The sequence below is a fragment of the Haliotis rufescens genome, unplaced genomic scaffold (assembly GCF_023055435.1).
Source record: "Haliotis rufescens isolate VD_foot unplaced genomic scaffold, xgHalRufe1.0.p SCAF_6, whole genome shotgun sequence".
NCBI classification, from domain to species: Eukaryota; Metazoa; Mollusca; class Gastropoda; order Lepetellida; family Haliotidae; genus Haliotis; species Haliotis rufescens.
This window is the reverse complement of record NW_025964334.1, coordinates 50,966,799-50,986,175: the sequence shown is the minus strand read 5'-3', so window position 1 is coordinate 50,986,175 and position 19,377 is coordinate 50,966,799. Positions and strand designations below refer to the sequence as shown.

Below are 19,377 nucleotides of genomic sequence, written 5' to 3'. Positions count from 1 at the left end.
TCGTACAAAGAGACAGCCTGCAGACCGAGAGCATCACTGTTCGCTTTTCATAGTGGGAGAAACGATCCCGATTGTCGCACGGGAACTCTAGTATTTGTTGTCATATTGGCTTGCTACTAAGATACGCGGCAGATGTCGGCTTATATTTAACAGTAGGCGAGGTGTCATCATTTAGTATCTGTTGTCCAGTCTGAGCGAAAACCAGGATTGCTCCTCTGTAGATTCCAGTTCGCGATGATGTTTCCCAACCAATTCTACGGAACTCTTCTACCGATTTCAAGAAAATTCGTTGTTGTTTTGATTCTTTTTCAAGGTAAGTTTATTTCTATTATTATTTATTTGTGTATTTGTGTTTATATATCTGTAACATGATAAAACATGATATGCATATGCTTGGATGTTTTCTACATGTATATACTTGTATGATTGTAACCATTAAGAAACACTGTTTCTCTGAATATATTTTTTTAAGAAATATTTAAAAAATATCGTTTTACTGCCGCTTGAACTTATTAATTGGTGTTTCGTACCTTTTCTGTTTTACATTTTTCTTAAACCTTTTACACACTATGAAATTTGTTTCGTCGGATAATCGGGACTGGTTTTTCTCTGATGTCGACGTCATATATTGCTTCATGTGTAATCGTTTGAAAAACCTGCTTGAATCTTTTCCTGATTCAGTATTTTTGTAGTATCTGAATTCCAACATTTTTTTATATAATTACCCATTTGCCGTCCAGACGCATATCTTTCTCATAACGAACACCAATCCAAATATAACAAATAATCAAATTAACATAAAACAATAAAACGATCATTAATTTATTTAAGACATTAACAGATTTATATGTAATACTAATCATGAATGAGGAAAAAATACTATCTTCACTACAGAAACACACAATTTTTCAAAAGTCATCTATCCCTATTGTTAATTAACATGCGACAAAAACTATATTTTTCTGCCTTAAACAAATTATAAGAAATAGAAGCAATTCATATTACAGCGTTGTTCGTCTGCTTTCTACATTTATCTGTTTATTAATATTCCATATTCATATTATCTTAGTCTAAAAAACAACATGACATGCCCATCTCTCATATTGTTCTAAAACAGATTTGTTATATTGTATTGTGTTTCTGAAGACAGACTGCATCACAGTACGGATATGCGCCTTCAATGATGTTCAATCAAACTATATTAGACAAGGTCGTAAGGAAATCGAAACTTAAACAGTGATAACATTTCCTGAGGTGTTTTTTAATCAACAGTCAGGCTGACATTGCTTGTTTCTCGTACAACTGGTAAAAAGTTTCGTTTTAGGATACCTCGCATGTTATATATTGTTCTCCGGGCGTTAGTCCTGCAGAACGGGAGCGGAATGTCAGGAATGTTATCGTACTGCTGTCGATCGTTTCCATGCATTTTGAAACTCTTTTAAGCATTATACTGTGCAACCACGCTTCATTGTTCTGATGGAATATCGAGAAGAAATAGCCAGTTAATATTGTTATGAAACTGACCCAGTCTCGTTAGAATGTTACAACGTTTATTTTTAACTGTTTTGTGACCGCTAGTCTTCGTTGTTATTCTTTTTGCGGTGTTGCAAATGTATTAAATCTCGTCATTTTAATTTGTTTCGGGGGATACGTCCGTGGGGTTACTAAGTAGATAAGACTTGCTCGTGCTTGCTTGTTTTTTTGTTTTTTTGTTTTGGGTTGTTGTTTTTTTGTTTAATGCCGCACTCAGCAATATTCCAGGTATATGACGGCTGTCTGTAAATAATCAAGTCTAGACCAGACAATCCAGTCATTGACATCATGAGCATCGATCCACGCAACTGGGATGCGATGACATGCATCAAACCAAGTCAGCGAGCCTGACCACCCGATCCCGTTAGTTGCCTCTTACCACAAGCATAGTATGGGTTACTGAAGACCTATTCTAACCGGGTCTTAACGGGTCGTGCGTGTTGGTAATGAGTATTGGATGGTTAAAATGGATGACCTGGTGTGACCGTGTTTTGATAGAAATGTCCTCAGAACATTGGCAAACCAATGGTCATAATCGGATTTCCAGTGGTTGTCATCGGATTCGAAAGCAGCTGTGTGTGTGAGATTGGCAGGGCATCGTATCCTGACATTGTGGTCTGGCGGTGGAATAAATGCTTATTCACTCACTAGCTCATTGCGCAACGTCGTGAGATCGTAAAATACTGACAATTGGATGCACATTTTGTCGCCTCAGTGGGTGCTTCTATAGCTTGTTGACCGGGGAGGGAACTACCCCTACTCACTCACACATGATCTGGAGCGTTTGGGTAGCCAAGTGGTAAACGTGTTCGCTCGTAAAGTCGATGCGCGTTCGAATCCACACAGTAATTTACTTTGTGACACTCACTCATTGACATAACGTATGTAATTATATGTCGTTTCTCACCGAGGACCTTGGTAAGATCCTTCACACGATCCAATAGTGTGAAGCCCTTTTTAGTTGCTCCCCGTCGCGATATGGCTTGAATATTGCTGAAGCGGGGTAAACCCATACTCACTCACTCACTCACTCAACCAATCAAATACTCACTCAATCACTCACTCACCCATCCACTCTCTGACTCACTCACTCACCCAATCACACAAACAAATAACATAACCTGCTGAGTTTTGAGTGAGTTGAGACTTACGCGGTTTATAACATAATCACATGGGGGGAGACACCAAAATATCAGCTTCACTTGTTGTGACGGTATATGGGATGAAACCCGGTGATACAGCGTGGCGAGCGAACACCTTAACCATCAGGCCATAACCCGCGAAGATCCGGGTCTCCAGCAGCCCATGCTTGTGGTAAGAGGCGACTAACGGGATCGGGTGGTCAGACTCGCTGACTTGGTTGATGCATGTCATCGTATCCCAATTACGTGGCTCGATGCTCATGATGTCAATCACTAGATTGTTTGGTCACGATTTGATTATTTACAGACCGCCGCCATATAGCTGGAATATTGCTGAGTGCGGCGTTAAACAACAAACAAACAAACGCTCCGGGTGTTCTGATAGCCAACACATTGTTAAACACACTGTGAGTGATCTCTTTAAGATTAGCTCAAGAAACCATCGTTATGATGATGTAACCAGCGATAACAAGCCGTGCCCCCACCCCCGGGGGAGAGTATACAGAGATACATCGTAGTGACCACCTGGGGCTAGACTTAGTACCAGGATTATCCGATTACAAAATCACGTTACCTTTATCAAAATAATTGAGAAGATATGCTCAGAGAGATAGCAGGTGCGCTTTATATTTTGCACGATATGTTTATTTTCAAATGTGGTTGGTATGATGGTAACGGCCTGGGGGTCCGGCCGTAGAGAGGCCCAATACATCTAATTGCTAGTCCTAAGAGAAGCGGGGGGCACGGGTGGCCCAGTCACCAGAGACCAAAAACATGAACAACGATCCTAGTTATCAGGGCACGATGACTCGCGACCAAATTACAATGCCAGTGCACCTGACAGTTGCTTCTCTTAGGTGAGTGAGTGAGTGAGTTGGGTTTAACGCCGCTTTTAACAATATTCCAGTTATATCGCGGCGTGTCAGCTTAACGTGGGAGGAAAGCCCGAAGTGATGCAGGTCTCAGACGTTTACCACTTCGGAAAAACCCACGAGCACGGGTATGGTACTGACAAATCTAGAAACATAATCGGGGCGAACCGGGATTCGAACCCACAATCATAGGTTTCTGGCGTGCCCAAGGGACGCAACTCTGCACAGCGAATCGCGGCGCCTTAGACGACTGGGCCACCTGTGCCCCTGTGGGAATCGAACCCGGGCCTTCTGCATGTTAAAAGCAAGTGCGCATGCTAGTAATTCCTTTGCTAGAAGTTGAGCCATGTGATCGTGATCTCCTAGGAAACTTAACACTGACCTGAAATTTTAAAAAAATGCGTTTTGCGGTAACAATTTGACTCGAAATACTTTGAAACGAGTGTCAGCTGTATTTTTCTTTGAATAACAGTGATATTGTTTTCTTTTTCAGCTTCGTCCCTGTTCCTCGCTCAGGGTGTGTCGGGGGCGTGTGAAGATGCCGTGAATTTGTGTGGAAACACGATGTTTGCCGAGATCGCAGCCGCTTCCGGGGACAACACAGCCATCTGCGCGTAAGTATGTCACGCTGTTTATGTGACTGGATGCCATCGTGGCCATGGAGTTTTATGTGATGACATAACGTTGTGCTGTCTTTCTTGTTAAACTAAACTGTCGGGCGAAGAAAAGTATACATCCATGCTTGATGGTGGGTAAAAATGAAACTAACCAGAAGTGGGTTTTTTATGGTAATGTATTTGAAAAGTACTTACAATTTATGTTTTTGTTCACTTTAATCACCGAATTAAGCCAATTGGAGACGCATCGCTTTATTTATTTATTTATCTATCTATTTTTTAAGGAGATATTTCACTCGACACATGAAATATCCTCTATTTATTTATTTATTTATTTATTTATCTATTTATTTATTTATTTATTTATTTATTTATTTATTTATTTATTTATTTAAGGATATATTTCACTCGATACATGGAATATCCTCTATTTATTTATTTATTTATTTATTTATTTATTTATTTATTTACTTATTTATTTATTTATTTATTTATTTATTTATTTATTTATTTATTTATTTATTTATTTATTTATTTATTTATTTATTTATTTATTTATTTATTTATTTATTTATTTATTTTGGAACCCATGGTGATTCACAGGGACCGATGATCGCGCATGTATCTTCGAAAGAAAACTGGTCAGAATCAAGTGCAGATAAAGAATTGATTTAAGGAATGAGTAAGCACTAGTTTGGACCTTAATTTTACAGTGTTTTTAGCCTCGAAGCGTTTTCATACCGTCAGTCTATATCACGTACGAATTGTATAAGGCTCTTTTCCCTCAGTACGATCTTAGTGATATGATTTATTGATAACTTGATTAGAAAGTATGTAATAGTGGTCATAAGACATATAGATATATTTTTTTACAATAAAATTATGTAGGGCAAGTACCAATATTGAGAACAAAAGCTACCAGATAATCGCTGACAAATACAATGTCTTATTTCGTATGTTTAGCCATGTCTGAAACTAGTGTTGAAATATAGCATGGGGAGCATTCATTCCGAAGGTAGTAGATGTAGCGTAGGCAAGATACGTAGCGTTGGCAGGGTACGTAGAGTAGGTAGTATACGTAGCGTAGGTAGCATACGTAGTCTAGGTAGTATATGTAGGGAAGGCAGTATACGCAGCGAAGGCAGTATGCATAGCGTAGACAGTAGACGTAGCATAGTTAGTATGCATAGAGTAAGCAGTGTACGTAGAGTAGGCAGTATACGTAGCGTAGGTAGTTGACGTAGCGAAGCCAGTGTACAGAACATAATCAGTAGACGTAGCCAAGGCAATAGACGTAGAGAAGGTAGCATCTTTAGCGTAGGTACTATACGTAGCGAAGGCAGTATACGTAGCTTAGGTAGTGTAGCCAGTATACGTAGAGTAGGTAGCATGGGTAGCGTATGGAGTATACATAGCGCAGGTAGCATACGTAGCGAAAGCAGTACACGAGGCGTATTATACGTGTAGATACTATCCTGAAGCGGGTGTATGATAAGGCAGTATGCTTCTACTCACAGGGCGGTGGACACGGCACTTGGGTGTGTGGCGACCGAGACTGCCAGCTGCGACCTCTTGGCCAAGGCTGACATCATCGCTGCCATGGACGACATCATCGGCCTCTACAAGGATGCTCCTTACAACTGCGCATTGCGTAAGTCACGTTCTCTCTTATCCTCCGGGCCCCGTCGTCTTATGCGCCGCAATTCGCTGTGAAGAGTTGCGTCCCTTGGACACCCCGAAAACCTATTATCGTGGGTTCGAATCACCCCGATTATGTTTCTAGGTTTGTCAGCACCATACCCGTGCTAAAGGGTTTCACCAAAGTGGTAAACGTGTTGGGCCTGCATCGCCGGCTTTCCTCCTGCATAAAGCTGACATGCCTTAATAAAACTAAAATATTTTTAAAAACGGCGTTAAAACTCTCACAATCTTCTCCTCAATCCAGAATCTGAACCATTGCTTATATCGAATGGTCGAGACAATAAATGTATACGCATATTACGCTTTGTAACTAAGATCTCCGGATATACCGGTTTTCCTCAAATACTTTCATTTTGGTATAAAGGTAGCAGAGTTCATATGTCACAATTTGTTTTGAACCCAGCTAACGCAAACAACGCCGCCTACGACGACCCTTGTGCCGACGCCCTCTCCTACTGTGTCAACATCTACTACGAAGCGGAATACACGCCGACGACAACAGAATCTTGTCAGTAAGTGCATGACATGTATATGTCAGTGGGGAATTTTAATATTTAGGCTCATAGATTTAATTAAAAAAGATGCAGTCAAACACTGTTGTGTCGAACCTTGATGTGTCGGACTTTCGTTTGTCTCAAAGTAAAGTTTGGTCCCTGCGTTTTCTTTCTTTATTCATTATTTTCGGTTGTGCCGAACCTCGGATAACTCGAAGTATTTACGTAGGTCCCTTCAACTTCGACACAACGGTGTTTTTGTAGCTGAAAAGAATATCTAGCCTCAATTCCAAACCCCAGGTCGCTAACATCCCGACAATCAGGATTATCAGCGAGGCGATCTGGGATTCGATCCAGTCACAGTGATCACGTAGTCCTCACTGAAACCCATGCCCGCTTACCTATTGAGAATGATAACAGTGACAACGGTATACAGACTGTTGCTAATATTGCATTTGTTTGTAGAGGGTTTGACCGGTACCTGCTGTGCCTGCAAACCAACACAACATCATGTGACGCCACCGCTCAGACCCTCATCGCCCAGACGTCGGCAGAGACCGTCTCCAAGATGAACGCTGACCCATACTTCTGTTCAGAGAGTAAGTGAACAACTTATGACTGAGTATCCGCGAAGAACCGGATTAGAATTGTTCTTCAGCAACCCATGCTTGTCAACAAACGGAACTGGGTGGTCAGGCTCGCTGACTTTGTTGATGCATGTAGTCGTATCCCTATTGCGTAGATCGATGCTCATGATGTCAATCACTGGATTGTCTGTCCAGACTCGATTATTTACGGACCCACGTCATATAGCTGGAATATTGCTGAGTGCGGCGTAAAACAACAAATAAACAAACCTCGCCACGTCCGCAGTATCGATCACTGGCTTGTCTGAACTTTCTGCAGGTCAGGATGTAGATGTGATAGTGATGGTCGCGGTGTGATTCGTGACAGTAGTTTTCTTTTTTTAAATTCAGGCTCATAGGTACGGAACCGTACTAGTGCCACGGTGAAACTTTTTTTTTGTCTAAGCATCTCCTACGTAGGACTTACTATCTCCTACGTAGGATTTAGTATCTTCTGCGTAGGAGATAGTGATTCTAGTAAGAGATAATAAGTCCTACGTAGGAGATACTAAGTCCTACGTAGGAGATTGTGATTCTAGGTCATACTAAGTCCTACGTAAGAGATAGTAAGTCCTACTAGGAGATACTAAGTCCTACGTAGGAGATAGTTATTCTAGTCGATACTAAGTCCTGCGTAGGAGATACTAAGTCCTACGTAGGAGATACTTAGACCCAACAAAATTCACCGTGGCCCCACTACGCTTCCGTACATAGGTTTATAGAAATTATATAATATATAATACTAGCTGAATAAAATATCTAATCTCGATTTGAATCCCAATTTAAATGATCGGTCCATAAATGTATATTACCTACAGGAACATTATTGTTTTTGCTTCCTGCAAATTGGCTATATGAGGAGAAATTGAAATGTATAATCTTTAGGACTGAAGGATATATAATTTTTGTCATTAATAGTTAAAGCATAAAAACGAAGTCTGACTGTAGTGGCGTTTGATTGGTAGCAGACACTTCATTTTCATTATAACGCCGCTGTTTCATGTACACATGCTGTAAATGTTTGGCAAAACAAAAGGACTGGTGGCATTAAAACAGAATGTGGATGGCATTATAACGGATGAAGATGGCGTTATAACGGAATTAGGATGACATTATAACGGAACTAGGATTGCGTTATAACAGAATGTGGATGGCATTGTAACGGAATTTTGATTAGCATTATTACGGAAAGTGATTGGCATTATAACGGAAAGTAATTGGCATTATAACTGAATGTGGATTGCGTTATGACGGAATGTGATTGGCATTATAACGGAATGCGATTGGCATTATAACGGAATGTGGATGGCGTTATAACGGAATGTGGATGGCAATATAATGTTTGACTGTTTTTTTCCAGGAAATACGTACGACATTGCTGGGTGTGAATCTGGATTCTATGAATGTGTTAACCCTCTAAGTGCCGTCAGCCAAAACACCTCCGCGACTTCAAATCAAGTCTGTAGGTACGTACAGGTTCTACGTGTTTCGCAGACACACAGAGGGTCACCGGCCGGCAGAGGGTTTGTCCATCCCTTCGCTTTGCATCTTAAAAAATAGCCAAACACAAATCTAGTCTTTCATATTACATATACAGATAACGCTTGTAGTGTGAAGTACGACAACCATCCAGGCAGCGAACCACCCACATGGCCACACACCCACGTGCCGGACAGCTTCGTTCGCATTTAGTTTTCATAGATGATTTAGTTAGTGAAGTGGGGTGAGGTGAAATTGGATTTCGCGACGCGATAGGATTATTGCATTTATATAGGGACGTGCAAGCACGTGTGTGTGTGGCTGCTTGTACTAGTCCGGACTTATGCCGGTTTAATAGTGCTAGCCCACCACGCTACCACGCCCAGACACAGTATACTGACCCCGAGCCGACCAGTCCTTGTTTCATCCTCTTAATGCCAAGCGTCAGGCAGGGTAACAACAAGTACCATAATTTAACGCCTTTTGGTATGGCACGGCCGGGGATCAAACCACCAAGTAATGTATTTTTGTTATTATTAATATAAATTTCGTCATCATCATCATCATCATCATCATCCCACATCCATTGAAACCCCACCAATCCACACGGTGATATTATAAGCGTCCGGATTAACAAGTTAATTTTTTTTTAAACTCACTTTAATATTTAGGCGTTCTTTGCAGTAAGCGTCCAGAACTTTCAGTCGTAAAGGGATTACTTATGTCTTTACTCATATTGAGGTTGTTTTTTTCCAAACCGCAAATAGTTCTGAACTTTTCAGTAAGCCTTCATACGCTGCATTTAAGGTCTGACGTCCTTGCACACACCTGGAGAATCCGCTAATGCGGTGTGTGATGGACCAACCACACTTATTCAGTTGGAAGTATTTACAGTGAATCACACGTACACGCGATGGCCCAGGTCAACTAAATTTGGAAAAAAACACATGCCTCGCGCAGACGCCACCGTGTTGATGTCAGTCTAGTTTACACCTATCGGCCATGATGGTATGTGAGGTGGAAGATGTCTGCTGCAGCAACTGGTGAATGCAGTTTTCTGTGTATCAGCTGTGGGTTATGTAACGTTGCAGCGCCGCCGTCTCAGCAGCGGGATGTTCGTCAACGTTAACGTCGTCGTAATAACATCGGTGAGGTGGAATGAGGGTAACGTCGCCGTAAATATTATTACACTGATATAGAACGTGCATGTACGTGTGTGTGTGGCTGTTTTTACTACTCCGGACTAATGTCGGTTTAAGTGCTAGCCAACTGAGATAGTTTAACATGAATACCCGCTCAGACACAGTATACTGACTACGAGCTAACCAGTCCTTGTTTTAGCCACTTAATGAAGAGCGCGGTGATGTATTTTATACGGGTATCATAGTTGTGTTTTGGACAGGAAGTAGGCAGTTTTTCGGCGACTGTTTTCAGGCTAGTAACGTTTTGATAACGTTTGTATTTTTTTGTTAAATAATTTTAAAAAATATAATATTTCACATTATATCAAGATCTCAAGCTAATTGGAATCGAACCCGGGTTCCCTGATTAGGAAGTGACCGCACGAACCATAAGGCCACACTTGGGTAAAACGCATTGGGTAGTGGGAGAACTCAACCGTGGCATTTGTGAATTTAAGGTATCTGACAAATGGGGTATCTGACAAATGCGGAATGTGACAAAAGGCGTGAGACCACACCGCCGCCCTTTAACCTTCAACAGACCCATCTAAACTAAAGCCTCTGACGTCATACGCACATGCGTTTACATTATTTCTAACCCTCCGTATTCTTACCTAAACAGGGTTGAGTGACACATTTATAAATTCTTTCAAGGGAGTTTTATAGAGACGCCTCTTAATTGGGATTCTATGTGCATCTGGAAATGCGGACAAAGGGTCAGTGGTATTTGTGTTGGCAAGCTGTATCAACATAACAGTATATTGTAATGTACAACACGACCACAGCTGTCAGATACTGGCCGCACCGTGTTAACATAGGCAAAACATTACTAGTGCTTGAACAGGGGATATCTGTGAAATTAACAAATAGTATTTGTAATTCCGTTGCATGCGTAGTTTAAACAATATTTTTATTGCAGTGCGATTTTAATGTGACATGAGCTCCCATGTTCTGTATATTTGGTCTGTGTGGAATTATTGTATATATAAGTCCAATATCATGAGTTGCTCCCCTTGTGGTGTCAGGATCCGCGGGTCGTAGGTTCGAATCCCAGATTTCCCGATTATGAACCTTGGTTTTCTCGCCATACCTTTGTCCGTGGGAAAACGTCTGCGAGATCCGTCCAAATGGGTTTCCTGACACACCGTGACATGACTGAAATACCGTGATATACCGTGACATAACTGAAATACCGTGATATACGGTGAAGTAAATCAAATACCGTGACATAACTGAAATTCCGTGATATACCGCGATGTAACTGAAATACCGTTAAGCGACCTATAGCCAATGTGACTAAAAGCGGCGTAAAACCTCACTCACTCACTCACTAGTACTTAAGGCGGTCGCTCGTCACGCCGAAGGCCCGGGTTCGATTCCCGACATGGGTACAAGGTGTGAACCCCATTTCTGGTTTCCCCCGCTGTGATGTTGCTGGACCGTTGCTTAAAGCGGCGTAAAACCACACTTACTCACTCACTCACTCAAACAACAAATCTTGTACATAACCTGCTGAGTTTTGAGTGAGTGAGTTGAGACTTACGCGGTTTTATAGCAATATCACATGGGGGACACCAAAAAATCAGCTTCACATGTTGTGACGGTATACGGGAAGGAAACCCGGGGATACAGCGTGAAGAGCGAACACCTTAACCATCAAGCTACTAGACCGCCCCTTTAACGTTTGATCATGTAAATCAAGAAGGTAATCTACAGTATTTACTTTTTTTCAGTGAGATCACGGTGTTTACAAACTGCGTAACCACAAACAACGCCAAGTGCAGCCCACGACTACAACAACAGTACAACGAGAACGCTGCCAACCTCACCGTTACCTTCCAGGGAGATCCCTACTACTGCGGCTCTGGTGAGTACGGCACGGGGTGGACGAGCGGGTGGGCTAATACCAGGAGTGAACGAGCAGGTGGGCTAATACCCGGAGTGATCGAGCGGGTGGGCTTGTACCCAGAGTTGACGAGCGGGTGGGCTTATACCCGGAGTGGACAAGCGGGTGGGCTTATACCTGATGTGGACGAGTAGGAAGGGCGTATACCGGGGTGGACGAGCGAGTGGGCTTATACTCTGAGTGGACGAGCGGATGGGCTTATACCCGGAGAAACAACACTTTTCACTGTAAATGTGGACCGTGGTATTGAAGGGGATCTAAAATAAATGCCGTGCTCTTGGGTTTCACCGAAGTGGTAAACGTCTGAGACCTGCATAACTTCGGGTTTTCCTCCCACATTAAGCTGACACGCCGTGATATAACTGGAATACTGTTAAAAGCGGCGTGAAACCCAACTCACTCACTCACTCACTCACTCACTAAAATAAATGACGCGTGTTTCACCCGCCAAAAGCAGAGGACGCAAATTCCCTGCCTTCATTCCCTTGGTATTGCTTACTCGGGAACAGGGCGAACATGGGCATATTTGCACCAGATCCTGCTCCTTAAAGGGGAACTTATCAAGTATATTCAAATTATTCAAAACCCATTTGTTTTTTTGTTAGTGAGTGAGTGAGTGGGGTTGTAATTCAATATCACGGCGGAGACACGAGTACCCATGTGTGGAATCGAACCCGGGGCTTCGGCATGACGAGCGAAAGCATTAACAAGTAGGCTACCCCAACGCCCCTGTTTGTCTGTTAATTCAAATATTATGTTGTCAATCTGGCAATAAATGGATACCATAATTACATAAAGGAAACGTCTACGTTTCACGCATGACACTTATTACAACGCCTGGACATTGGCATGAGATCTGGAGGAGAGAGCCCCTTTAAGACACACACTCACCGATGACACTGCAGTGTTAGGTACTGTGTGACACTTTCGATTGCGACTTGAGTTAAAGTACAGTGGTTCCACTGTCATGGGCTGTCGCATCAGCTGGAAAAATGTGTAGATAGCGACGAGGAGTTTCATATAATACTATACAGCTTTTGATGAAAACGGTTAAAGGTCACTAGAATATCACCGATTAAATTTGAATTTATGAACTACAGTAAACTACGTTTATAACAAACACGCTTATAACGAACTGACGGATATAACGAACTGTTTTTTGGCCCCGCCCATCTGCTGTATGTATGCTGTATATGTGTTCATAACGAACTACGGTTATTACGAACTAAATTTAGTGGTCCCTTTAAGTTCGTTATAACCGTAGTTTACTGTACCTTAGCAAAAGTTTAAATATTTCACTTCACATTAATGGATATATTATTAGTTATGGTTTCTATATGGTTGCCGTATATGGTGTCATATTAGGTTAGCAGAATAATATAAATAATAGGTTCGGTTGATTATGGTGTCGCCCAATATTTTTCTGCTTACCTAATATGACACCGTATACGGCGACTAAAGATATCATAGAGAATTTATTATGCCGAAAAATTTACACTATCTGCTATCCATATTGCACAAATGAAGATTTGATACTGACAACCGTTGACGTTTAGGGTCAATGGGAGACTACTCTTCAAACCTTAAAGGCCAAACCTTGTTCATGATTTCAACTCTAATCTTTATCAATAAAGTCACGAACGTGATCTGAAAAAAATATTAATGTCCTTGCATATCATAATTAATTATATTAAAACAAAACAGGATCCAATAACGAATTTCTGTACTAGCATTTGCAAGTGAAATGTGTGACGTGGGTGTTGGAAAATCCCAAATGGCTGTTACTGACGGTATACGTCAGTAACAACCATCTTGTTTTTTTTTATTGACGGTATACGGGCTCATGTGGGGTTAGTAGTTCTGCTCTCTGATTGGTCAATCTCACTTTGAGGCGTAATAAGAACTGATACGATACCAGCTACATCGCATCTTCCTGAAGCAAGGGAGTTAACTGACTATAAAAGTCCAGTTTTCAAGATGGCTACCTCGATAGAGGCCAGGACACCATACTAGGTATATTAGGGCCATTCGCTTCACAAACTCCTTACAGCCTTACCGGTGTTGTAGGCAAATCTGGATATAACAAAACAAACTTTAACTTCTATAACTATGGTTGGTAAAAGCATCTCTGAAAGTGGTAATATGTGTCGTGTGAGAGGACAATAGTTGGAAGTACTTTTACCCTCTGCCCATATTATAATACCGTATTCAACGTAATAAGCGCCCAGGCCGTTCTCAAAATTAGAAATAGAGGGCTCTTATTAGAATATAATTTTAATGAAAAAAAAAACAGCGTTGAAAGATTGTAAATTTCGGGGTTTATGCTGACAGCCTGAAATGATACAAAATAAAAGTCTGTGCGTATTATACACGAGAGATATATTTTCCAGAATTTAATTGCCCATAATTAAGGGTGCATATAACACACGAGTGCGTATAATACACGAATAAATAAGTCTTGTGTACATTGATCGGAAGGGGTGCTAATTGGGATTGTTAACGAGCCAATATTTCAGCAAATATCGCGGCGGGCGCTTATTACGTCGAATGCGGTATATACACAGCTACCACCTCACCAATGCGGACCCTCTTTATTCCAGCCAACCCCTGTATGGAGGCCTTCAAGGGATGTAACACGTCGGAGAATGTGAGATTGCCGGCCGCAGGATGCGGGTGAGTGATTGATGATTACACTATTGTTGTTTTCGTTACAGTCTGTCTTGTTTTTTTGTAAATAATCAAGTCTGGACCAGACAATCCAGGGATTGACATTATGAGCATCGATCCACGCATTTGGGATACGATGACATGCATCAACCAAGTCAGCGAGCCTGACCAACCCATACCGTTAGTCGCCTCTTACGACAGGTATGGGTTGCTGAAGACCTATTCTACCTGGGACCTTCACGGGTATTTCGTTACAAGCAATTCAGATGTTAATAACGATTGTTTGGAACTTGACGATTGTAACTTGCAGGCTGGGATGTTGTATCGAGATTAGATATTTCTTCAGCCACAACCGTTAAAACAAGATATTTTTTTATTTAATTATATGAGCCTGAATTTCTTTTAAGAAACAAAAAACACCTTGCAACAATGTATTTCTGTGGCAGGCAATTTCGTTTTTCTTCAGCCGTCTGTAGCATAATATTTTGGGGACAATTTATTTCGTTTGATAAAATCCCAAGCCCCATAATATGAAATGATCGGTCCCTTTGCTAGACATGTACTTTATACCTGGTCTGTGTTTTTTCGAAATTGTGATAGTGACACATTTCTTCTACAAAATTTACTTGAACGCCAACACCCCCTTTTTCAGCCTACTTGATGTGTACGACGCGTGTTTCGCTACTGTCAGCCCGATCTGTGACAGCGACAAACTGGCGGAGACGACAACAGAGGTGAACACGCTCAAACAGCAGCTCACAACGGACTTCGGATGTAAGTCGTGGTCCACACAGGGCCGACGTGGATGTTAGGGTTAATGCATTTGTTGTTTAATTGAATAACTTACTGGTTTAACGCCACTTTGAACAGTAATCCAGTCATATCGTGGCTTGTGAGCTTAATGGAGGAGGGAAGGGGAGATCTGATGTTTACCACTTGGGTGATACCAACGAGCAGGGGTAAGATATGGTGGCCGAGAGGGGACATCGCTTTATCGCCTACAATCGCGTCCGCGAGAAAGCGATATTAAAACGAGATCACGATACGAGAATTATCGTCGAGAGTTATCGTCTAGTGTGATCGCTTCCTCGTCTCCTGCTATCGCTTTCTCGTCTCCTGCTATCGCTTTCTCGTCTCGTGTCATCGCTTTCACGTCTCGTGTTATCTCGTTCTCGTCTCCTCCTATAGCTTCCTCACCTCGTGTTATCGCATTTTAATCTCGTGTTTTCGCTTTCTCGTCTCCGGCTATCGCTTTCTCGGCTCCTGTTATCGCTTTCACGTTTCCTGTTATCGCTTTCACGTTTCGTGTTATCGCTTTCTCGTCTCGTGTTATCGCTTTCTCGTCTCCTGCTATCGCTTTCTCGTCACGAGTTATCGCATTTTAGTCTCGTGTTTTCGTTTTCTCGTCTCCGGCTATCGCTTTCTCGTCTGTGTTATCGCATTATCGTTTCTCGCGGCCGTCATTGAAGGCGATAAAGTGATGTCCTATAGCATGTTGCTGACGAACCTAGAAACGGTCAGTATGAATCTGGTATTCGAACCCATGATCACAGGCTTCTTGCACGTCAAATGGATGAACTGCCGTGCCACAAAATACATATAGCCAATGTTCACATACTGATAGTTAACCGTATGTGTTAACCTATTTTGCGCATAGGTGCTACAACGACAACAACTCCTGCTGCTGCTACTACTACTACAACATCAGCTTCTACAACTACGACTCCTGTAACTACAACAACTGCTGGTACAACTCCCACAACTACAACCACTATTACAACTACTGCAAATGGAGGCAACACCAGCCCAACTGCCAACAACCAGGGTCAGAACCAAGGGAAGACTACCGCGCCAAACTACAACTACGGTAACTTTTCCTATTTGTCGTTCAGTTAGTGATGCATCTCGTAACCTTGCCAACATATCAACTGTGTCACGTCACTCGCTAACATATTATCATATATTGTTCTCAAAATAGTATCTATATTCAGTTTCTGTACTCGTTAATCCGAACTGTACCTTTACCTGTGAAATCGTCCGGATTAGCAGGTTGCCTGGTTACCAGATTATTGATATGACGTAAAAATCCCTTTGTATATATACGCGTTCGCAACAGCAAGCGTCCGGAATGCGGGGTTTCTGGATAAATGAGGTTCTGTTGTATGACTAAGGATGTTGTTTGTACGTGGCATGGATTTCCGGTGTGTGAGTGAGTGAGTGAGTCGGGTTTAACCGTGTTTCAGTTATATCTGTGTATGTCGTAAATGCCTACCACTTTGCGAGATCCCGGGATTCCACCCGTCTTCAGCAGCCCATGCTTGTCATAACAGGCGACTATTCTTGTCGTAAGAGGCAAATAACGGGATCGGGTGGTCAGGCTCGCTGGCTTGGTTGATGCATGTCATCGATCCCAATTGCGTGGATGGATGCTCATGATATCAATCACTGGATTGTCTGTCCAGACTCGATTATTTACAGACCGCCGTCATATAGCTGGAATATTGCTGAGTGCGGCGTTAAACAAGAAACAAACAAACAACTTGACTTACATGTATGTCAACGCGAGTGTTCGAGGTAGGTGTTCAGTCAATGTAGAGTTTAGGACGGATGGAGTACCCTTTCAAAAGTGGTGTAGAAATGAGTGTGATCTTCTATAAGTTATTGTTGTTTTTGTTCATTATTATTATTATTAGCATTATCATTATTATTATAAATGAGTATGATCTTTAAGTTATTGTTGTTTTTGTTGTTGTTGTTGTTATTATTATTATTATTATTATTATTATTATTATTATTATTATTATTATTATTATAATATTATTATTATTATCATTATTATTATAAATGAGTATGATCTTTAAGTTATTGTTGTTTTTGTTGTTGTTGTTGTTGTTATTATTATTATTATTATTAATATTATTATAAATGAGTGTGATCTTTTATAAGTTCTTATCAGTATTATTATCATTATTATTTTCAGATGGAGCAGCATCTACAACATTGTCTTTCCTCCTTGGCTTTGTCATGCTGTCCCTGTCAGTGATCCTGTCGTGAATCACGTGAGGCACCTGCATGACGTAATTGACGACCGGCGTTACCTATGCTGTGATTTGCACGTCACTTTTACTGGTCGAGGGATTCGCACTACGGACGAAGTGTGTCCAACCCACAGCTTAGTATGATGCATATTCATGACTCCGGATCACTTGAAATGGACTTGGGCCCCAAACAAGGATGTTTTACATGTTGTATAGGTCGTCAGTGACGTGGAAGTGTGTTGCATATTTGTACAGTTAGAATTGGTTTCATATTAAAAGGTACTCGTGTCTTCAACAGAATGTGAGGCGGTTCTAGCATTCGCGGATATATTTTGACCAACAACTCGTCGCAATTTGCTGTGCAGAGTTGCGTCCCTTGGCAATGCCAGAAATCTATGGTCGTGGGTTCGAATCCCGGTTCGCCCAGGTTATGTTTCTTGGTTAGCATCACTTCGGGCTTTCCTCGCACACCAAACTGACACGTCGTGATAAAACTGGAATACTGTTCAAAGTGGCGTAAAACCCAACTCACTCACTCACTCACGTAAAGTAACGAGTCACATCTCGCATGTGTGTGAACAGCCATTCAAGACACGCGTAAGTTTTGATGTAATTGACATAATTAAAGGCAGCACTTTTCAAGATAAAATAAAACACAATACTTGTTTACTGCACCGGTGATTTATTCCTTCGGTTTCAAAACAAGAGGGGCGGTCGGGTAGCCTAGTGGCTTAACCGTTCGCTCGTCACGCCGAAGACCCTGGTTCGATTCCCGACATGGGTACAATGTGTGAATCCCATTTCTGATGTACTGTCCCCCGCCGTGATATTGCTGGATATTGCAAAAAAAAGGCGTAAAACCATACTCACTCACTCACTCAAAACAAGAACTCATTTAAGCGAGGCATCTATCCGACGGCGTCAAATTAGCATGTCTTTATTGAAATGGTAAACAAATTAATTTACAATGTAATATTTATCCCCAAATGTCAGATCAATACAGGTATGTTTGAAATCATTCCCTGTTTTGCATCTTGCATCATGCTCTTGACTCCAATGCAACATCCGTTACACCCTAAATTGGACAAATACGGTATTTCCGCAGTAAATGAACGCATTCGTGACCAACTCGTGTTATTCCGGGACAAGCCGAATAGCGACTCGTGCCCCTCTCATGGCCATTTTTGCGACCGGGTTCAGTCTTAGCGCAAACGGGCATACCTAAAACAACTGTCAACTCGTTGCGTAATGGTTAACATGTATTTCCCCATATATTATATATATTTCAGATGCAATTTAAAGCACATCTGGACATGCGGAATTATACAGTATGATTGAACACATGTAACTGTCTTGTGTATATTTTTAGAAGCAAGACATATGTAAAATCAAAAATTATTTCTGAGGGAATCTTTGACGAAGAACTTGAAATCATACGCGCATTCTGATTGGTTTGTCGTATTTTTGCACATAACATCATCGAAAGGGGGACGAGTCTTCTTGCAGGTTACGGAAAGGGGCGAGTGGTGACGAATGTAAATGAACGCAGTAGCCTAATGAGGCTATTGTATCGTTGGTACTGCCTCCCTCCCATTATTGCGGTAAACATTCGAACAAATGTCATGCATTTCAGGGTTAAAATAATAGTGAACAACTAACAGTATATCGGGAATTTTAAGATAAAGTAGACCACTTGTGATATGTTATATGTTATGAACATTTGTTTGAAAGAAAACCAGAAATATCGTCAAATAATTCGTTCTCTATTCCTATGCATTACCTTCGTAATAGATTAACAATTTTTCACAGAAATAATATATTTAAAAACGTATATCTAAAATATATATTTTTTAAAAATCCAAATGGAGCCCATAACAATGCCTTTCCAAATTTATTCTCTTGGGTCTGGGAGACTAGCTTTATGCCAACTTAGTCACGGAGCAGTTATGTCCCTTGGGTAATCTGAAATATCACTTTATGGGGACAGAATCTTATCTACCGTATTCGACGTAATAAGCGCGCCGCTCTAATAAGCACCCACGGCGATATTTGCAAATATATTTGCTAGTCAACAATCCCAATTAGCATCCCCTTCCGAATGATCAATGTAGACAAGACGTA

At 41.4% G+C, this 19,377-nt stretch overlaps 1 protein-coding gene across 1 annotated transcript; it reads left to right on the top strand.

Moving 5' to 3' along the window:
• Positions 1-18,481, top strand: LOC124120738 (mucin-5AC-like). The gene is made up of 11 exons (XM_046483621.2): positions 1-313; positions 4,041-4,161; positions 5,682-5,815; positions 6,269-6,377; positions 6,825-6,958; positions 8,346-8,451; positions 11,379-11,512; positions 14,152-14,224; positions 14,871-14,992; positions 15,876-16,085; positions 17,199-18,481. The coding sequence occupies exons 1-11, from the start codon at positions 235-237 to the stop codon at positions 17,270-17,272; spliced, it is 1,296 nt and encodes a 431-aa protein (XP_046339577.2). The 5' UTR covers positions 1-234; the 3' UTR covers positions 17,273-18,481.
• Positions 18,482-19,377: the final 896 nt, after the last annotated feature.

Excerpts from the sequence above, each read along its gene's own strand:
- LOC124120738 (XM_046483621.2), top strand. The coding sequence starts at position 235 with ATGATGTTTCCCAACCAATTCTACGGAACTCTTCTACCGATTTCAAGA. Across the intron at positions 8,452-11,378 it reads ACTTCAAATCAAGTCTGTAG|TGAGATCACGGTGTTTACAA; the intron begins GTACGTACAGGT and ends ACTTTTTTTCAG. Across the intron at positions 14,993-15,875 it reads GCTCACAACGGACTTCGGAT|GTGCTACAACGACAACAACT; the intron begins GTAAGTCGTGGT and ends TTTTGCGCATAG.